This window comes from Channa argus, chromosome 1 (genome assembly GCF_033026475.1).
Source record: "Channa argus isolate prfri chromosome 1, Channa argus male v1.0, whole genome shotgun sequence".
NCBI classification, from domain to species: domain Eukaryota; kingdom Metazoa; phylum Chordata; class Actinopteri; order Anabantiformes; family Channidae; genus Channa; species Channa argus.
This window is the reverse complement of record NC_090197.1, coordinates 7,619,017-7,641,175: the sequence shown is the minus strand read 5'-3', so window position 1 is coordinate 7,641,175 and position 22,159 is coordinate 7,619,017. Positions and strand designations below refer to the sequence as shown.

At 45.4% G+C, this 22,159-nt stretch overlaps 1 protein-coding gene across 3 annotated transcripts in view; it reads right to left on the bottom strand.

The window, feature by feature from the left end:
• The window catches only part of pvrl2l (PVR cell adhesion molecule related 2 like), a 242,635-nt gene that overhangs the window by 107,095 nt on the left and 113,381 nt on the right, over window positions 1-22,159 (bottom strand). For all 3 annotated transcript variants that reach the window (XM_067475592.1, XM_067475752.1, XM_067475673.1), the window contains exons 5-6: window positions 21,677-21,794; window positions 20,923-21,071 (exon numbers count right to left, since the gene is read on the bottom strand). In XM_067475592.1, coding sequence (XP_067331693.1) covers window positions 20,923-21,071; window positions 21,677-21,794 — 267 coding nt within the window. The remainder of the gene's footprint in view (window positions 1-20,922; window positions 21,072-21,676; window positions 21,795-22,159) is intronic.

Here is a 22,159-nt window from a genome sequence, read left to right as displayed (position 1 = left end):
GACATTTTTTCCCCACTTTTCAGTAAAACCACGCTGAACATCAAATAATGATCTGCATAGTGCTGGCAAGTTTGAGTTATTCTAACAAAAACCAGCGGGGGGGGGGGGGGGGGTGGATGTCAGTATAAGTGGGCCTGGACTGAGCCTGTGATTCAAACAATTTGTTCATCCTGTGCTTGAAAGAGGCGAAACGCTGAGCGAGCGGAGGATGAAGCTTTGGAAAAAAGGCTTTCGGTGGCGAGGGGCGAGGTCTCCGTTTGATTTCAAACCCTCTCTAGCTCCGGTCTCACACGGGATGCGGGAGGGTTATGCCAGGGTGAGACAGACGGGTCGGGCGAATGAGGCGGGACTCTGGGGACAGGAAATGATGTCTAAATTAGGGGACTGGAGTCTGGCGATATCCAATTGAAGTGACAGAAGGCATTAAGGATGATGAATCCAACTTTCCCTGTCCTACTTTTCTCTCTCTGCAAACTTACAGACTGGCCCGCGAACACAACGTACAGGCCTAAATGTTATTTATATTTATTGTCCCATATTATATTTTAAGCATTAGCGGCATTTATCAAGAGCCTGAGTGAGAGACAGCTAAATAATGGCCTTTTGTGGAAGGTCTTTGGTGGCTGTCGTCCTTCTGTTAATCAAGTACTTAAAAATCTATTATGCCGTATAGGCTATAAAGAACATTGTTCCTGCGAAGGCCCATTAGAGCTGGCATGTTCATTTTTCAACGAGTCTGAGGTCACATGCGGGAGCGGTGTGATTTTCTTCCCGATTTTCACTCAAAAACCAAACCTGAGGAATTATGACGGATGCCCGGACCCGACCGGTCTAAACAGTCACGTGCAAAGGAGAAAATCCTAAAAACGCATCTATGCAGAAGAAGAAATCCATCTTTAATCAGATACGTGGTTTCTGCAGGCGTTCTCTGAAGTTACTTTAAAACACTATTGAATCCCACATCAGCTCTTACAAAAAAAAAAAAAAATGTACCAGATGCGTGATCGACATCAGTGTCGAATCCTTGTCAGCTGCCTTGTGAGGTGCCTCGGTAAACACCGCTCGGTGAACACGGTATTTTTTTGCAATAAAGGAAAAAGTACAGAGACTATCATTAGCAGGAAAATAGGCCATGCTTGTCATCCTTATTCCTCATCAACAGCAGCAGCCTGCCTGCATTAAGAAGCATGGTGATAAATGTCATGGAGAGAGGCAGGGGAGCTTATATCAGTCTCTGCATTACTGTCGTGTACATGGAGGAGATTAGGAGGAAGGGGGGTTGGGGGGGGAGAAAGACATGAAAACTGTATTTTACTTTCTCTGCAGTGGGGATAATCTAAATGAGAAGATTTGGGATGTGGTGAGGCAAGGTGGAAAAAGTTAGAGAGTGGAGATGCGGGAGAACGACAAGGGTACAAAACAGTCTAAGGGGTATGGAAATAAATAATCTTTTGTTGATCTGCTTCCTCTCCTTCTTTTCTCCTTGCTTTCAGTCTCGGAACTGAAAACAGCCCTGAGAACACAGGAAGCCGCTTCAACTGTCACATAATAAGCCAGAGGCAGTGACTGTAAAAGCTCCACAGTGGGAATCCTCATTAAAAACAGCTTTTGGTCAAGGACACGACTTACAGTATAAAATGCACCATTGAATATACTTCAAACATCCCCCTCAAAAAAATCTCGTGTTAACAGATAAAGTATCCTCACAAAGACCACCCAGCATGGAGCATTGGAGAAGAGGTGACTGCTGGATTAAATCAAATATTCTTTATTTGATATTAGACTCCACTTAAACACCTGGAACCTGGAGTTGTTTTACAGCAAGTGGCTTCTAGGGAAATCGAACTCCCACGCAAAGCTGCAGAAATGTTAACGAGTCGACCAAAGTTCTGCAAAACGGAAGCTGTTGCAAAGTTAATAGTCAGCTGGACGTCTAGCTGAAAGCAACTTCTGGAGGACTGCTTCGAGGTTTAAAACAGTCCAAACAATGCGCATTAATTAAAATGTGTCTTCTGCAGAAGTAGGGCAACCTTTAACCTAGAATGCTGGCTAAACATTTATCAAAACGCGACCATCTCTTGAGGCTCGGTAAATGTAAATGGTTCAACACCAGTGGGCAGAGCCAAAGACCAACAGCTGGTAGTATCAAGTGTGGAAGGTTACACTGAACCGCATCATCATTAAGGATACGATGTAGTGCTGCTAAAAACCTAATAATATTAATCAGTCCCTTCGGGAATTTGCGATGGGAAGTCTGCACGACCTGGCCTCCCATTACATCACAGAATGAGTCACAAATCTTCAGAGAAGCTCCACGAACTTCCCCGAGTGGCCCGTCGATTAACTCGACTTGATCATTTGGAGTTTGAGAGAATTTTGTCAGACAACAATGAAAAATTCCCAACGACATCGCTGCTAACGTGCGCTTTGGAAATCCCACACCACCCAAAGTCCGGATTTGGGAACACGAGCTTGGGAACAGGAGCCTCGGACAACAAGAAATAACCTGCCTCAGCCTCCATGTGCAAACGTACCGCAGCAAAAAGAATAAAGCCCTGATTCACCCATGTTTAAGCAACGTGTCTGCGAGGCACAGACTCATAATCATAACAGATGTAAGTGTGGAGGAGGTGAGGCCGAGGCTAAATGGTATCACGGTGGGTTAATGGGGCCCGGAGGCAGTGCAGACAGGAAATCACAGATGTGCAGTAGGAAGAGGATTTGAGGGAAACCTTTTTCACTGCGACAGTGAGGTAAAGCTTCATATTTTACTGCTGACTTTGGCAGCGTATGAATCTTCCATTATGGGACCATAACGGCTACAAATGTTTGTTTTCATTCAAAACCTGGCTACTGCACTGCACATGTCCTTTTTTCTTTCAGTGTGCTGAACTCATTACACTGATTTGGTAACACAATACGTGATCTTCTTCCGCGCACATTTCTAAAGGGGGACTCTACAGCACTTCCACCACTGGAATCGGGTGTAATTTTTTTCAGGATTTCATGAAATAGAAACTTTATTTTCCCAGAAAATTTCTCAACAACAAAAAAAAAAAGATCATTTTTAGAGGTCACATTATTGGAGAGTTTAGATGTGTTCAGTTTTGTACCAGTCCTCTAACTGCTATCCAGTTGGAGACGTCGGGGATCAAACTGTTTTTAACTTTTGTGCATGGAGCAGAGTTTGTGCTGGCAAATTAATAATGCGTCCACGAGGTAATGATTAACAAGTTAATTACTGCGCAGTAATTATCAGCACATAACGTATTATCATTTTAATAAAAGCTCTGAGGGTTGTCGAGCGCAGCATTGTTTACCAGGTAACACTCTGATGAATGACGCAAAACCCCAACTCGTGGGGATTATTTACAGTGCGCCATTACGCCGACTGGAGGGAAAAAAACCACGTTTAGGCAACGCTGAGCGCGGTCTGTCTGTTGGTTTAAGGCTCTGAATCATCTTTTGCTGTTTAAATAGGAAAATTCATCCCATTAAAGAAGTAATGATGCCAAGTTTAATGGGGCTGTAAGTTCGTTTTTATGTCTAATTATTGCACTATAATGAAAAACCTTCAGTGTGCAGGTTCTCTTCCAATACCTACTGAAAACCCTTCACACACACACGCAAATATAATCAGTCACATTTGCATTACGTACAGCACACACACACACACACACACACACAAACAGTATACATGATTAATGCTCCTAATTTCTCTCCATTCACTCACAGACCCAGATAAGTACCATTACACACACACACAAACACACACAGACATCAAAAGCATCTATTAGTCACTAGAAACTAAAAGCATTCAGTGTGTATCTGTGTCACATTAGTAAAGCAGCCACAGTGGCTCTACATCTCACACACACACACACACACACACACACACACACACACTCTCTCTCTCTCTTTGCTTAATTACCCCTGATGACATAAGCAAACTTGAACACATGCAACAAGAGCCAGCACACTATCTATTCAATTACCCCTCACTTTCCCTGATATACACACACACACACACACACACCACGACCAACATTACACAGCTTCCTCGCACCTACCACCAGTGTTTCCATGACAGCCTCAATCATTTCCTCACGCAACCCCTTCAATGCTGCGGTGAGGGGAGGAAATTTCCTGCCTAAAATCATCTTCAACTCGGTCTCTTCATCATGCATTCTAGACACCGCTTTTCATCTCCTGCTCTCTTCCCTCAGTTTTCATCAGCGAGGAAATAATCAAAGGGATGGAAAGAAAACCCCCCCCCCAAAAAAACTCAACTGTATACCATAGAAACAGACGCAGAACGAGAGAGTGGAAAAAAAGTCAGAATGACTTTCTTAAGCATCTTGTTTTTTGGCATTTTCCTTGGCCCATTGAGTCTCACTGTGCTCCCTCCTCTGAGACTCTCAGGAGTTTAAATGGATGCTTTCTGACACAGAGCAAGCAGATGGGATGAAAACTGAAGAGCAGAGACAGGAGGGAAGAGGCAACGGGAAGGAAGGGAGGTTGGATAAAGGATGGATATAAAGGGGGAAACACGGATGGATGCAAGTGGAAACAAATAGGTGGATTCATGTCTTCAAAGCTCATTACCCCCTTTTCACCTTGAAAGCTGATCTGTGTTGCCTTTTTTTTTTTTCCCCTGTGGCAAACACACACATTTAAACGTACAAAAAAGGCCCACGTGGGAGTTACATGCCTGTGCACAATGCAGTTGGCCAATTAAGAGTTTTTCCACCCCATTCTTTAGCCTCCTGCAGGGGTTATGAACTTCGGGAGGTTTCCCAAGTGCCGCTGCGCCTTCCTCTCCGAGCTCTACACTCATTTAGCTTCCAGCTGCTGCACACACACCTACACACCTACACACACACACGCAGCCGCTCACAAAAACATTCAATAAATGAGTCACTTACACACAGAAACACGCCCACACTCAGCGGATGATTTCCCAGATTCCTGGTTCCACTGACCTTAATAACAACCCTCAGCCAAGTGCATGTGCACGAGAGTTACAACCGAGTTCGTGCTCACACCGGACACACAACAGCATGAACACACGAAGCACCTGAACTCACCTCTGGCAATGAGCGTATTAGTGCACAACTAGCACTCAAGCAGCGCGGTATCACTTGCAAATGTACAACGCACCACACACACACACAGTCTCACTCTGCCACAACACGACGGGAATGTATGGTCTCGGAGGGAGCGGACCCCAAGCCAGGAAGTTTTACTGAGCGTAGATTAACTGTACAGTTGTAAAAAGCAGTCATAAAAACACACTGCAAGGCAACAAATGGAAGCAACAGGATTGGATATTGATTTGGAGTATATGTACATCCAGCAGCCCCAGTGGAGTGAGTCCAATATGACCCAGGCCGCAGTGTATATTACCATTAAAGACTGACGGTTCCCGGGCAGAGTCAGCAGGCTGCACAATGGAAGACGCTCAGGAGCATTTAAATAACACCAAGGTCAGTCAAGGCTTTTCAATTCATATTCACACATTCCAGGAGTATTTTTAAAGGTATTTGTCCCTTAATCAGAAAGTTCTCTGTTGATCGCCCAAGATTAAAGTGTGATTCGGTTTCACTTGGTTTCTCAAATTGACACGTGATGTGTGGAGTTGCATGCAGTGAAAGGTTCTTTTAAGACCTTGGCGCTTTGTAACACACGATTAAACGAAGCCTTCACCGGTGTTGAACCATTCAGTTCCCTCTGACTTCCCCGTATTAACATATCGCGCTTGATCTAGCTAGAAAAAAAAAAAAAAAGCCTCCGGATGACATCACTTAGAGGAACTTTCAGTTTGGGCGATGTCATCTCATTGCTCCAGAGCTCCTCCAGATGACATCATCCGAAGTCCTAATGATGACAAAGTCTCTGGAGACGTTTTGAAGCTAAAGGCAGAGACATATTTAAATATGCAGAAGTCAGAGGGACGTTTAAAGCATTTAAACATTCTGTAAATTCTCGTAGTAAATCTGCCAAACTCTCCGTCCAACAGCATCAGAAATGCAAAGTCACACCCTCTATTTCTTTGTCGACTACGCTTTGAGAAAGGCTTCTAGCAGAACTAGAGGCTGCATTTACCCTTTAACATTTCTCGACTTCTCCAGCGTTACCATCCAGAGCTGTGTGACATTCTCACGCTGTGAATAATTAGGTACGTCTCCCGTAACTTGAGCGATGTGACCTTATAAAGGGTCAAGAGCCTCCAAGTCACTGGACGTCCTATGATACCGTCGCGCTCGCCCAGGCAACACCGCAATTAGCCTTTAAATCTTATTACAGGTAAAACACTGCGGTGAAGTGATGCATGCGTTTTGTCAGGCTGATTTAATCAAATCCAGATTGCAGCTTGCAAAGTGAGCACTTACAACCCACCGGGCCAGCAGGGTGGCCTGTGATTACACAGGCAAACCCTGTAATACACGGGGAGGTGGACCGATTCCACATCCCCGACCAAGGATGCGATCGCACTTTCAGCTTGTTTTCTTCAGTCCAACTTCACTGTGCCGCAGTTTTGTTTTGTTTTTTGTTTTTTTACGGCTATTTACTTTCTCGCTGCCTGATTACAAGAAAAACCGCAGTTTGTAAACCAAAGAAAAACTCTCAGCTCCCCTGTTTAATGGACAGTTTTGAGACGGCGATACGCTGTGAGGTTAAAGAATTACTGGAAAGGAAGGGGTTCCAGTTCCTGTAATGTTTGCGTGTCTTGCCATCACACCCCCAACCTCCCCCCCCCCTTTTTTTTTTTGCGAGGGCATAATGACAAAACGTTGGTCTGGGTCCAGATTGCAGTTTCCCATCAAATTGCAAACACCGAGCTTCCCCACATCAGGTATTAACATAGGTTTTGGATAAAACTCCAGACTACGTTCTCTGCACAACATGTCTCTTAGAGGTAAAATGAAAACGACAAGATTTTGGTTAAAGTTTCAGCGTTTGTCTCTGGCTCAGATGGAGTGAATCAGATCACTTTGCTGACTAAAACAACTGACGAGTGCACTGTAAACTATATGAATGATCCCAACTCGTGAGCTGGATGATGACTCGGAGTATTTTGTTTATCTTCAGCTCTTGCAAGAAACTTTGAACCGGCGGAGATGATAAAAAATCGCCTTTGTCAGCCAGCCGTGTCCACATAAAGAAGCATTTAATGCAAATCTGTGGTGATCCATCACCCGGCTGTGATACTTACTCATTGCAAGTCACTTTCACACACACACACACACACACACACATACCGCACACATTAGTACGGGGAGCTGTCAACTTGAGTGGGTTCAGTAGTTTAATGAACATTATTGATGGCGAGGCTACAGCACCGCTGCTGTAATTAGTGCGATGTCTCACACCTACAGGTCTGTGGCTTCGTTTATTCGCCGCGGATTGTGCTAATATGCAAACAGGCCCGTGCACATACGCACGGTCACATGGGCACACGTGTATGAGCACCAGAACACTCGTGTCATAATCCAAAAAACCCCCTGGGTAAGTGCTCTTGCTCCGACACCCCGCCTGCGCTGCATTATTCACTACGTTTGTGCGTTTGTGTGTTGTTTGGATGCTCTGTGTGAGCATATGTGTGTATACAGTATGTGTGTGTGTGCGCGAGCGTTGTGCGCCGTCAAATATATTTTTAGTTCCATTCTGCTTGGCTGAATGCAGGGAGCCGATTGGATCCAGACCTTGGCTGTTGATACTGATCAACAAAACCAGCTGAGTGAAAAACAGCCATCAGCCTCCCTCTCTCCCTCTCTCGCCCACTCTCACTCAATCCATCTCCCCCCTCCTTTGCTCGGCTGCTCCCTCCCTCTTAAATAGGGTGGTTTGTGGTCGGGTGACTCATTTCTAAGCAAATGTGGACCGTTGGGGGGAGAGGAGAGAGAAACCCAAGTGGGAGGGGAGGTGGGGGAGAAACATAGAATAGTAGGGTGTTAAAGGGAGCCAAGAGAGGGGAGGGGAAAGAAAGAGGGGAGATGACAAAGAGAGGGAGGGGAACTGAATATGTGCTTGCGTGCCTTAGCTCGTTTCAGATGGATCACTTCCATCCTTTCAAAACATGGGGAAAAAAAAGGGTAGAGGGGACGAGCAAGGATCTGGGGGGGGGGGGGTGGGGGGCCAGGAAGAGAGGGAAACAGCAAACCCAGTGTGGACGGGATTAAGTGGGCTGTGTAAGGCCACTGCTCCTTTTGCTCCTTTATCCACCTCCCCCCTTCTCCTCTGCTCCTGCCCAGTTCGTGAATATGATCAGGACACAGGAAAATGGAAAGCAAACATCCGGATGGCAATAATGCCCTTCAGGCCAGATTCGCCTCGTGGCTCCATCGTTTAATTATTACGGGAGCTGTTGATATTTTCTGCACCCGGATAAGTTACCTGCATGTTTAGTAATGTCACGTGTAAACTGACTTTACACAGACAGTTCCACTCAGGAAATTGTCTTTCATTGGTTTTAAAGCATGAGCATCTAAAACAGGTCTGAACTTATCTATGAACTATGGTCAATTCTTCTGTTATCCACCGTTGTGGTGCATAAAAAAGCTTCTCCTTCAGCTCATTAAATCCCCGCAGCCATCGGAGAGCAGCGGGACACATACAGTACGCTGATAAATCTGCTCCCTTTCATTTGAGAAGTGCCGCATCACGGAGCAGGCCTGTCCGCCGTGTTTACGCTCATTAAATCAGGCGCAAATTCCACCAGGCTGCTGCAAAGCAACGCCAGTACAATGGTCCACCGTCACACTGATCAGCCGTGACTGCGTGTTCTGTTGTTTAAGTGGGAGATATATCAGAACACAGTGGCTCTCAATCCTGTGGCCGTGCCTTTCGTTCCAACTTCCTGTTTTTTGGTTGTTGTTGGGTTTTTTTTTCCAAGCCAAAGTAGAATTGTGTGTTTTACTCTTGAAATGCATTAGTGAGAATGCAATCGTGTCCCATGTCATGCTGTGACCATATACCGCATGAGATATGAAAGAATTGAAAGTGAAAGCGCATGTAAACAGCCTCATCGCTTTTTTAAAAAAAAAAAATTATTATTATTATTTCTATTGTTTTTGTACAAGTTACATAAAAACCCACACCATCTGCTTCTGGCTGCAGATTTCAGATGTATCAGACAACAGCATATGATACTGGAAAAGCCTCTATACTGTATATTTAGCTGTTGTTGTGCATCACTGTAACAGCTTTTTCAGACTGATGAGACAGACTGTGTCTAACTCCGCATGTGATGCTGTGGCTTTATAAAGCTGTATTATGCCTGCAAGAGTTCAAATGGGGCCCTGTGTCCATGTAGCAGGTACAAGCCAATAATCAATCTAATAAATCCACAAGAGGATAAGACAAAAGAGCAAATATTAAAGCCCAGCAGTTAATCATTAGCATTACATTAACAACCGATCAGCTTATTTCAATTGTTTTCTGTGCAGCGAACAAGCTACTGACATTGCAGTTACATCCAAATGTAATCGGATTACACTAACACAATAGGTTTGGCTCATTTTCCAGGGGCTGCACACCGACTACGGTTCCATTTCCACAAAATGCTGCCGCCATGTTGTGTCAGGGAACAACAGGAGTTCACTGCAGGATTTTACGAACATGAAATACAATTATTCCCATCTGCAAAAACTCTGGATGCCTGTTTCTCCGATGAGCAGAAAACAGCTATCAACAAGCACAACGCCAGCCCACTGCTGCCCTCGCTCTTGTCCGTCTCAACCTCATCTTCTTCTCTTACATGCCTCAAGGTCCTTATGTATACAACCTCTCCTCCCTGCCTCCCCCCCCCCCCCCCCACTTCCACCTGTCCTCCCCCTCCCTCTGCATCGATCAGTCCGTAGTGGATTAACTGTAGATTGCGATAGCAGTCTGACCCTGGCTGGCCTTGAACAAGACCTGCTGGCTAATTGAAAGACACAGCGGTGGTCCACAGGATTGGCGACCGCTCTTTCTGGGCCCTTTTTTTTTTTTTTTTACAACACACGCACACACACACACACACACACACACACACACAAACAAAGTAAGAAGAGCTGTTTGTTGACACGGATGTGTTGCACCAGAGGAGAATATCTAGCAGTTGCAACATAGAGAAAAATGAGAAATGTAACTGAGCTCTCGACATAAATTGGATGTTTTGTGTGTGTCTGTGTGTGTGTGTGTGTGTGTGTGTGTGCGTTGTAGAGTTCAGGAGTCCTTGTGTCTGCATGTATGCACTGCTCCTCCTTATGCAAGTGCTAGTGTGAATGTCAGGGTGCATTCACGACTGTGTGTCTGTACCTGCATGAGCGAGTGAACTGCATTACGGAAGAAAGCAGCTGTGGCCCAGGGTCTTTAACACTGAAATGGAAAGCAGCAGCAGAAGCGCAGAGGTAATCACTGACTGCTCCCCTTGCCAAGCTTTTGGCTGCAGGTAACGCGACTAACATCTGACCCTGTAAGTCCAGAGAAGAATGCATGAGTCTAATGCCAAGTGTGCACGTAACAGAATCAATTTCTGTGCAGAGGCAAACATGAAGTGTGTGTGTCTGTGCATCCACAGCGCATAATGAAACCGCAGATGTGTGAAGAGAGTGAACAGACTTCGTTTGATAAAAACGTGTAATTCTGCTCGGAGCCGGAGAGCTAAAGGACTTTGGACTTGCTCTGCAAATTTAGCAAAACCACAACTACCGTAAAAAGAGGAGCGAAGGACATGGAGGAAAAAAAAAAAAAAAAAAACCTCGGGGGAGCTGCATACAGTACGTGACGAGTCTCTGCGTAAGTGTGTGCTCTTTTGTGCATTCATGGGTCACCCACATGCTGCCTGTTGCTGATTGAAACCAGCGGCGGCTCGGCTCTAACAATGAGCTCACCCTCCTGCTCTGAGTGGAGCCTTACAAAAGGGGGAAAATCTTGAAATCTTGACAGCATCAAGCCGCACACAGGCCTCTAGACGTAAAATATTTAGGGAAAGGACGCAGGAAAACAACTACCTCTGTTTCAAATATTTACACTATATACCCCACAATCCTCAGCCCCTCTGCTCCTATTCCAACTCTGCCCGCTTCACATCAATAATGCATCTTGTTTCCAAGAAGATGGATACATTTCAAAAGTAGATGGCAGGTTTGGTTCTGGGGCGATGGGGGGGGGGGAATATGCCACAGACCCGTTAGGCGAGTGGCTGAACTATCAGAGTATAATCAGAGCACAGAGGTCACGACATCAGGATGCGAGAGGACATTTTAATTTCCAGGATGGGAATTGATTCGTAACACTGCTGTTCTACATATGCAGCTGCAAAGGCTAAAGATCCCCAGTGGTCAATTCAGAGCTCAGAGTGAAATACTGGCGCGGCGAGAAAGAACTTTGTCAATCGGCCCGCGATCAATTGGCAGCAGGGTCCGGCTACATCCATTTAATTAAACAAAAGATTGAATAAGAAGTCGAGCTAATGCTGGCATCATAAAGATCTTTCAGTTTTCTTTATGAGTTTCTTATATGAAAAAAAAAAACAAAAAGCGACAATGAATTATTTTTATCCAATGCACTTTTGGACAATTCACTTGAACTCAGGTGCTGCCGGTTCCTCTTCCGCTCCGCTTTACTCGCTCTGTCTCTATGTGAAAACGAGTCCTTGATGAGCGAGAAAGCACAAAAGCCACCTGTAAATTCGTCAAGAGAAGACGTGTCGTTTGTGTCTCTGCTTGTGATGGAAGCCCTCTGTCCTCCAGGTCTGGACGCATTTCACTTTAGTCCTTTGTCTCTGCTACTTGCCACTCTCTTGAAGGACACACACACAAACACACACACACACACACAAAGGGACCACCGCCAGCCGAGAATGTAACACCAACTTTTGGCTCCCTTCCCAGAAAATAATCTAGCAATGAGACTTGATAGAAATAAGCAGACTTTATTCTGTGGAGTCGCTGCCCACCCTCCCCGTTCCACCATTTTCACCTCTTGAACCCCATTTTTGTTCATTTTCAGTTAATCAAAAGCCTTAATCCCCCCTGTTAATTCGGCTAATTTGTTCCTGTACCACACATCCACTTCCCCTAATTTCCAGTTATTACAATGCTCTATGGAAGTATTTAGTGTTTTAAGCTAATTATAGGTCTAATCCTTATTAGGTGTCATCTATGTATACCTATCATAAAGAGCGGGAAATAAATCCAACATATATTCAACTACTTTTTACCTATTTCAAATAGTGTGAGACATAAAAGACAACAATCTTCAATCAAGAGTTAATCAATCTTTGATCAGATAATTTGATCGAATATTAACATGCAGCTGTCATTAGCGCTTTTAGGTTTTCTTAGTTATATGTGCAAAACTGTGCTGTTTAATCTGATATTGATTCTCAAAGGACGCCTTCACCGAGGTTTACATCTGAATGACGGCCATTAAACTTCCATCCGACTCTCCAGTATTAAAACCTCTCGCTTCTTCTTGCTGAAAAAGGCCTCCAGACGACATCAGCTGGAGGAACCTTTAGTTCCAATGATGTCGTCTCGCTGCTTGTACTATGGAGGTTGGAATCACTAGCAACCCGCTTTTACAGAGCTCCTCCGGATGACATCATCTGAACTCCTAATAACGGAAAACTCCTCCGGGTGATGTCATCTGCGAGATTTTTTTCAGCTAGAAGTCAGAGGGACCTTTAAAAGCATTAATGTACATTTACGCCCTGAAATGAAGCTACAGAAAGCAAGTTGAAAATCGGTGAAGCTGCCCTTGAAATCAATGTAATATATAATATAAACTTTACTCAGCTCCTCCGTTCAAGTGCATTTTCAATTCAATAGAAAGACAATAAAAGAGAATATATTTATTTGTCATTGCAAAGAAGATGCAACGAAATTAAAAAGCTTCACCTGAGGTGTCACACATCTACTAAGAGCCCCCCACATCCATGGTACCTGCGAGGTCGTTTGCACTGTTTGGAATACTGCACCAGATAAAACTCACTATCTACAAGTTAAAAGAGGGGAAAACCATCGCCAGGCGATTGTTGTCCAACTTGGGGGAAAAAATAAATTAGAAAACAACATTTTTCTAATTGTGAACCACGTACAGTAATGTAATGTTAAAGAAATGCCAAACACACACACACACACACACACACACACACACAATTTCTTTCTGGAGGCCAAATCTGTTGTCTGTCACTTGTATACAGATCCGAAATACGAGGATGCGCTTTGGCTTCATAGCTGCATCACTAAAGCTACACGGCTGCAATTTTCCAAGGGGTTAGCAGGTCCTTCTTGTTGGAGTAGTGATGTCTTTTTGGATTAGAATAAGAATAAAATTAGTATAAGCATAAATGCATTTTAAATGCTAGAAACACCAACTCTCCAAAGCTTCAGCAGAGTTATTAGTCATTAGTTACATGTGCTTTTCTTAATTTTTTCTTAAAGTGGATAAGTGTTGCAATTTAGACATTTTCTTACAGTTTTCCTCTCTTGCCCCCTTTCTGTTCCAGCTTGGGATTTCCTGCGTTTCTACTACAGGTCATGAAGCCGGTTTCATCCGGCGCTGGGTCAAAACCACAATATTTGCTGCTAATCGGCCCGAAACTACCGCCCGCACAACACAATGCATCCGATACAGTGTTTGACCCGTGAAACTTGGAGCAGTCTGTAAGTGGTGAGGGTCAGGGTCTCCCTACAGGAGCAACTGTGTCTTACCATCGACCGCCGATAATCAGACGACTGAAGATGGGATGACTGTTTTCCACCACTGCTCTATTAATACCAGCTCCACTGTGAGCGTTTTCTCCGATTGCCCCGGGTCGCTCTCTTTCCGAGACACTGAACAAGCCCCGATCGTAAATATGTGTCGCTGGAAATGTTACATACAGACTCTCTGTTTCCTTCTTCTTTATTTTTATTTTTTTTTTGTTCTTCCTGAGCTCTGCACTGATGGCGGTAATCCGTTGCCTGGAAGGTCATCCTGCTGTGCGACAGGTAGAAAAATAGACTGAAGTTACCGCCGTTGGGCACCGAGTGATACTGAGGTGAGATATAAGCCCCCGCGTCAAATCCCTCTACGCGCACGGCTTCGTACACACCCCACCCCGTGTGTGTGTGTTTGTGTGTTTGTGTATTCCCTCCAGGTCTGTGTGCGTGATAAGCTGTAGCCTGTAGGCTCTCTCCTTAGCCCTTATCTTCCTGACAGACATTACCTCTGCTTGGCCGAGGCCCCGGCGATCACACCGAGGGGGCTGTGATTTCTGAAAGTTTCTACTAGATTTCTTCAGATTTGTTTCTGATTGTCGGAGAGCTTTTCTTTTTTTTGGGGATACACACATGGAGCAACCCCCTCCCTGTTTCAGTTATGTGCGGGGGTGGGGGGGTGGGGGGGTGGGGATAAGCTTCATTTGGAAATCATGTCACTCTGGAAATGAAACCCATCTATATGAAATCATTCCCCGTGTTTACGCCAAGATTCAGATTCACCCGAGCTGTCACAGTCACAGAGCTGATAGGAAATCAGTAATTATGCCGACTGAAGATCCCAACTAAATGAAAATGAATCTCTGCACCGCAGAAATCCTGCTTCGATTAAAAATTCTTTTAAAAATATGTGCACCTCATAGTGTAAACGCAGGAAAATACAAGTCACATCAACAATTATTGTCGATTGAGTTCAATTGGTTGGAATAATTTGCATTTTTGACACGTTTGAGGCCAACTCCGCCCTTGTGTTGACACCTCAACATCCTATTATGAAAAAAAAACCACACGGCTGAAACGTAATTTTCCCAACACGTTAGTTAGTAAATGCACACGGGCACGGCAGGCTGTGTCGTAGGTCGCCGCTCTGACAACGCTGTCTGCTCCAGCGGCTTTGGAGGAGCGAGTAGCCCCTGAAAGGCCAAAGAGCTTCGATGAATCGCGGCTGCATCTGTACGAGCAGAGTTGTGCGCAGGTAGGAGCAAACGGGGGAGCAAGGCTTCGAAAGTGTTGCCAACAATCACACTGCTCACAGATCTTGGGAGGACGTCCCCTCTGCAGACAAAACAAGTTCAAGTCTTCTTAGCCAAACATTTGCTGTTATTCAATTATGGACTAAATGACTTTGTCATCCCAGTGGATTCTAACCGTTTTTGCTAATAAAAACAGAGCTGTCAGACATCTGCTGTGCTGTAGGTTTGGCACTATGCTTGTATCAATATCCAAATAAGAGCGGAAACCCCATCAAAATAATCCAAGAACAAACCAGAACCCAACTTCGCGCCCTCACCTCCCACGTCGACAAGATGGAGGGGATGTTGTTGCAATTTGCTCTATCAGATGCTACAGTTTTGTGGCCTGGGGCCCAACCTCGAATAAAAACGAATCAGCTCCATCGTGATGTGAAAATTAGATGGGATATGACTGGTAGTCTAAACAGGAGGCCAATTTCCTGTCTGTTACTGTAGCAACACATCATATATACAGGAAGCCCTGAGGGGCTGCTGAGACATGGTAGTTAGTGACAGGGTTGAGTCCAGACAATTCATGTGTGCGACAGCGAGCAAGAATTGTGTATGTGTGACTCAACCTGCATGAATTGGGCAGGTTCCTGTACGAACTCACTTGTCACCAGTGATGTCAGTCAGAAAACATTTCTATCAAATATATAACACGTGTTATATGCCACGAAATAACGCACGAAGAAGCGTCCTGATATGTAAACAGTGGGGACGACGAGGGGACGAAATAACCAAATCAAATGCAAAGGGCTTCCTGTTGTACACCGGGAGACAAACGGATGCACTGAGATGGAAATTCCTCCCTGTTTTCCTCGATTTTATGGATTAAACAAATGAAAAGCAGCATAATTCACTAATAGAAACAATCACCAGGGTGATTAGAGGAAATAAATCCTTTACTGAGATAACGTTAAGAAGCATAGCGCACGCTTTTTCTTTATCTTTAAAATACACTTCTTATATATATTTTTGTGTCACAACTATTTCATTACCCCTCAGCCTTATCTGCACAGTCTGTGTGTGTGTGTGTGTGTGTGTGTGTGTGTCTCATTAAGCCTGTATAGAGGTTAGCCTGGGGTTTATGTTTGACAATGCCAGTGCCAGCGTTTCCCCCCATGGCTAGTTCATCTGATTATTTTATGCACAAAAGCTGCATGGTTCAATTTGTCCGTGTGTGCATGTGTGAATCACTGTGTACATTTATGCATGTGTAGGCAAGTGTGTGTGTGTGTGTCTTTCCAGTGGACAGCTATCTCACTTGCCACAGGCAATCCAGGAAATGCTTCTCCCCTGGTCTCCTCAGATGTGACAGTGTGTATGAGTGTGTCAAAAGGCTATGTATGTGTATGTGAATAGCGACAACAGCCCCCAGCCCGGTGCCAGCTGGACTCCCGATGAAAGGACTGGATGTATGGGAGAGGAGGGTGGTGGTGGGGGGGGGGGGGATGGAGTGATAGTGGAGGGGGAGGACAGAAGAGGTCACAGACTCCTGCCAACTCACTCTTTCAAACTGGACCAGAAGTCATCAGAGTTTTTTTAGAGGACTTTCCTGCCGCTCTCCTCCTGCTGTTGCCTCTTTTTGTGCCTCTCCATCACTCTTCGCCTTTTCACCCTCTTTCCACTCGCGGCACTTACCTTTATCTCGGTTTTCAGCCCTTCTGCAATCGCCCTGTCTTTCTTCTTCTGCCTGCCCCACTCATATCTCCTCCCATCCTCCACTCCAGCCTTTTTTCCCTGCCAACATCTTCTCCCGCTCTCTCTCTGTGCGCGGTGTAGTGGGCCCATCCAGCTGGTGCCATGGCAACCCAGTAAGCCACGCAAAGCTGGCACGGTGTGTGTGTGCTATTGCAGAGGAGTTCGGCGTGCGATCGTCTTTGTGTTTCTGTGTGTGCAGAGGTTGGAGGAGGTTGGCGTAAATGTTTCGCTGTTATCAGCAAAACACTTGGGAAAAATATTCTCTGGCTGTCTCACTGCTAAAAGAGGAAAGAAATGGTTGATTTCTAAGTGTTGCTTAGGTCGTTCAAAACTCTTCCCTCTTCACTTCACGCCGTTCTTCCACTTCCCCTTCATCCACTCTTTCCTCTGCGTCTTCTATTTTCTCATGCACCCTTGCACCTCCTCCTCCAGCTCCTCTCCTTCCGGCCCTTCAAGTCGTGGGCCCCACGGGCTGAGGCTGACGGGAGACTCATGACACGTGACGGCAGCTTGACAGCGGCAGAACAGCCAGACAGCGCGTTGCTTTTATCTGCCATTTAGCAGAACAGAGAGGAGCCGTTAGCAGGGCTCAGCAGGGGAAATTAGCAGGGCGTGTTGGGCCTGTGTACACAAAAGTGCCGGGGTATTAACTGTTGCATTATTGAGAGCCGGGGCCTTCCACGCATGACAGTGTAGATGTCATACTGAGAGCCTGGAACTGGCTTCTATCGCAGACGTTAGCGGCAAGTGGTTTACTCGTGCTGCTTTTTCCTCATCCAAAAGGCAGATCTCTGATCTAAAGACACAGTGTCTCTTGGTTAGACCGAAGGATGCTTGTTAAGGTGAGGCACAATGCCATTTTTCTATCAGGGAAAATGAGCAGCCGGGCATGAGGACTTCTTCCAGGGGCAAAGTCGAAAAAAGCAGCAATTAACTCGCACTCCTCTGTTTCCTCGCTGTACCACAGCGCGACACACTGAGCCACGATTACATGTATTTTGACTGCAGTTCTCACAGCAGAAGACAACTGACCTTTGATATAGTCAAACTGCTCGGTAGAGGAGTCAACGAGGGCTAAAATGTAATTGTGTACTCCCTCAGCTGAAGCCGCGTCGTACGCTGAACTAATTGCCGCGTGAAACACGACAGAAAGCACGACTTTAAAATGTATCGCCGTGTTCGGCTCTGAGTGTCACTGACACCTCGGGAACTGTGATAGCCAGCGATATTAAATGTAAGGCACCGAGGCTCAGCGGGGTTAGCGAGGCTTTTGTTACAGCGGTGAGGAAGAAACATCATCATAACGAAGAAATTGCATATTTATCCCTAATTGTCTGTGGATGATGTGTTTTTTAATGTCAGGGAAGATGAAAAGACTTACAGTACTACAGCTTCACCACAATATGTAGGACTGTCCCACTGCTTTAATTCTGACTGAGCCATTAAACGGCGGATGTGAATCACACGATTCTCTACCAGAGGGAGAGCGGCCTCAGTGAGTTTCGGGGGATTTTCGCAGGAAGCCGCCGTTATCATGGGCCAATGATAAGAAAAGGAATGCAGACAGTCATGGGTTGTGGTTCTGATGACTTTCCTTGGGGGAGTGAGCTGGGGGTCCAATTCATTCGAAGACAGACTCTAATTATAGGTCATTATTCACTTGCTTTCCGCCCAACATGGAGCTCATTTACTGCTAAAAGTATTAAGAGAGTAAAAATGGCTTAACATGACTTGGGCTCTATATGAGTTTATGGTAGCAACCGCTTTTTGGAAAAGTCCCTAAATACGCCACAGTAAACACGAAGCCCTGGAATATTTCACACATAGTCTGCACATTAATTAGCCATTATCCACGGTTCACTTCATCCCTTGGTTTCGTTTGGTTTTTACATCTCTGATATTTTGAAACACTAGACACCATTGGCTTCTGTCCCTGAGCAGCGTAGCCTGGTAGACAGGCAACAGTATGGCTTCTACAGTATATGGTGACCTGAACCGGTCCAAAAAGACAAGCAGTGCTTCCATTTGCAGTACAACAAGAACAGCAGCAACAAGGACTTTCTAGGGTCCTGCATTGAATTGGACGGCAAATTTCTGTCACCCCACTAAACATTCTCCAGCTTAAAGTGTAATAACTGGTTTTTGCCTCTGAAAAATAATTTTCACCAGTTTATTGCATTTTTTCCGGTTCACAATCAGCCAAAAGTCTAAAGAAGTGATTTAAAGATGAAGGAACTTGAATAGAAGTTTTATATTTGAACAGCTGCTCGTCCAAAGCTGAGATGTGTCGGGTTGATATTTTGTAGAATCACATAAATGCTGAAATACTAAAATTTGCACTTAACAATTAGAACGGACACACAAACGTGTGGATTTCTACGATGACAAAAGAGGCACACAATCGACGCTCTACGTACAAATGTGGGTCACGGCATTGATTTGAACAACAGTCACATTCGTTCCCGTCTGACAGGTTGTATCGCAGTGTCCTTGAAATTCCCTTTGTACGGATGGGAAGTCATTTCAGAAGAGGATGAGAGGATGCTCTCATTATGATGCTCAAAGTAGGTGTGTGGAGGTTTCACATGTGTCTGAAAATGATTTCAGCGTTTTAAGTGTGTGTGCTAGGAGGTGAAAGTGTACCCTCCCCGATACTTTGAGTCAGTCACAATGCTACGCTGCCAGCGAGAACAGTAGCAGCTTAGCCACTTGTGAACCGCCCACACATCCCTCCCAACACGCCGCCCGGCTACAAAGGAACTTTGTTCTCCGAGGAGACAATTCAAATCTCCAGCTCTGATTTCCCACGGATTTTCTAAATGCAGCTTTTTCTCTGTTCGGCAGAAGGTGTTTTATTTTATTTATTTCTTCTATTTAGGAGCTCGACATGATGATTCTTCGACCTAATTCCTCAAAAAAAAAAAAAAAAAGAAAAGAAATAAACTTCAAGAGAAGGTCAAGCAGGCCATGTGGAGTGCAAGACTGTGAGAACACACACACACACACACACACAGATAAAAAAAAGATACTCTTTACAGGTTTCGAAGCTTGTCTCCTGATGTGCGGTGAGCTATTTAAGCATGCGGACATGTGTCTGGCTTTGTGTGTGCGTGCTTGTGAGTGTAGAGGTGTGTGGGTGTGTCGGAATCCTTGTGTGGAAAGCGTCAGAGGGCAGCGGGAAAGAAAAAAAAATCCCCGACCGAACACCGTGGCAACAGGTGCCGAATCACGGCAACCGGTAAACGTCCAAAGCCAAGCCCCGGCAGAAGGATCAAAAGGGCAGGCGGACGGAGTCGCCACCCTCTCACCAGACAGAGGGGGAGGACGAGCGAAAACGTAAAAGAAGAAGGAGAGAGCACTTGTGCTGGAAAGGTGTTAGTGCATGTTAAAAAAGTAAGGAAGGGTTAAAAAAGAAACGGAAAGAAAAACCAACCTGGGCAAACTGGCTCACACCAACTTGAACTCCATAGAAACCCTCCAGCCATCCCACCAACCCACACATCCACCACAGGGCCAAAACGCTGACGAGGGCCGACTCCCCGACTCCCAAACCGCCGCTCACATTTAGTTCACATCCAGCCGAGCTACAGTCACAACGTGGCTGTAGTCCAGTTTCAAGTGAGTGGTTTCGATCTCGAGTTAGAAAAACTTTGAGCTGGCCCTTGTTCTGCAATTTTGGACCTGCTGCGGGGGGGAAAGGGTCGATCAAAAGCCTCTGCCGTGCCTCGCTGAGACCCGGCCAGCGAGGAGGAAAACATCACAAGAAAAATCCAATGTGGAGATTGAGAGAGACCGGCATCCCTGCAGCTCTCAGATCAGCGCTGATCCCAGCATGTGTGTGTGCGTGTGTGTGTGTGTGTGTGTGTGGGGGGGAGAGAGAGACAAGAACAGGTTTATGTTTCAGTGCATGCGTGTGTGCAAGTGTTTCTGCGTGTTTGTGAGCTGTACAGTATATGTGTGTGCATGAGGTCACGTGTGACGTAACATCAGTCAACTGGCGTGACTCACAGCATGTGTGTGTGTGTGTGTGTGTGTGTGTGTGTGTGTGTGTGAGCAAGTGTCCAGGCAGTGATGTCATGCGGTTCTATTTATTTAATGAAACACCATGACACCTGTGTGTGCTCATCATACACATGCAATTCGTTTCTACACTATGTCGTGTGCATCTGGACACGTTTCCACACACAACCGTGTCTGTGAATGTGTGCGTGATGTCCGAGGGTCAGAGGACTCACCAATAACGATGGTGGTGATCTGGTGCCTGCTGGCCCCGTGCTTGTTCTTGACCTCACAGGTGAAGGTGGTGTTGACGGCGTCATTCACCTTCCTCACCGTCAGCTGGTTACCATCCACCACCACTGTGTCGGGCAAAGAACCCGATGCCCTAGGTAGATAAGACAAGGGGGGAAAGGAGAGTGGGATTGGGGAGGGGGGTGGGGGGAAAGGTGGTAAGGAGATTTAGAAAGACGAGTAAAAGGCAAAAGGAGAAAGGAACAAAGTGCACAAGAAATAGGGGAGGGAAATAAAATTGAAGCAGCGAAGAGATCATAAATTTTGAGGTGTTGGATAAAATAAGATGAAACAAAAAAAAATCAAAAAAATCAAACAGACAAATCGATGAGACACAGGGAGAGTGAAATGAGGAAAGAAGAGGCGAATAACAAGAAAAGAGGAGATTGTTCAAAGAAGGCTTTAATGTGAGAGAAATCACAGACATGTGAACAGCCGTTCTGTCTCTGCTCAATATTCATCATAAAAAAAAAAAAAGAAAAAAGAAACACGCGCGCTCGCACACAAGCGGCGTGCCATCTGTCCGTCAGGACGAGATGTTAAGAGCATTTGTGTTCATCAAAAAATTATGAGAAATTATGATTAAAGAGGAGCGACTAGTGTCGCAATTATGGCAATAATTAGAAGCTCTATCACTCTCTCAGGGGGAGGTGGGAGGAGGTTCGCTCGACTGCACAGATGGACCCATGGGGAACTCACGTGGTCCAGGTGATGGTGGTGGGCGCAGGGTTGGCGTTGGCCAGGCAGAGGAGCCTGGCGTCTGAGCGGCCGACGTACCAGTTGTTGTCGTAGCCCTCTATGGAAACAGTGGGAGGGTCTGAAAGAGACAGAGGAATGTTAGTTCACATTGGGTCGAGATAGTAAAAGGAACAAAGTAAAAGGAGGAGATTTAGAACTGGTTTGCTCACAATCCCCCAGAAGAACCTGCTGTCAGGCCAGAAACAACGATCACCTATACAACAGTAACTCGATATCTGGAGGATTTAAAGGAGCCACTGGGACAAGTATTCCTCCTCTGTAACTATCGATTTAAGTCACTTTCAGTTTTTTCAATTACTGTAAATGCAAAAAACAAACCCGCCTGCCGAATAATGTAGACCTACTATACAACCCCAATTCCAAAAAAGTTGGGTGTAAAATGTAAATAAAAAGTATAAAACGTAAATAAAAGCCGAATGGAAT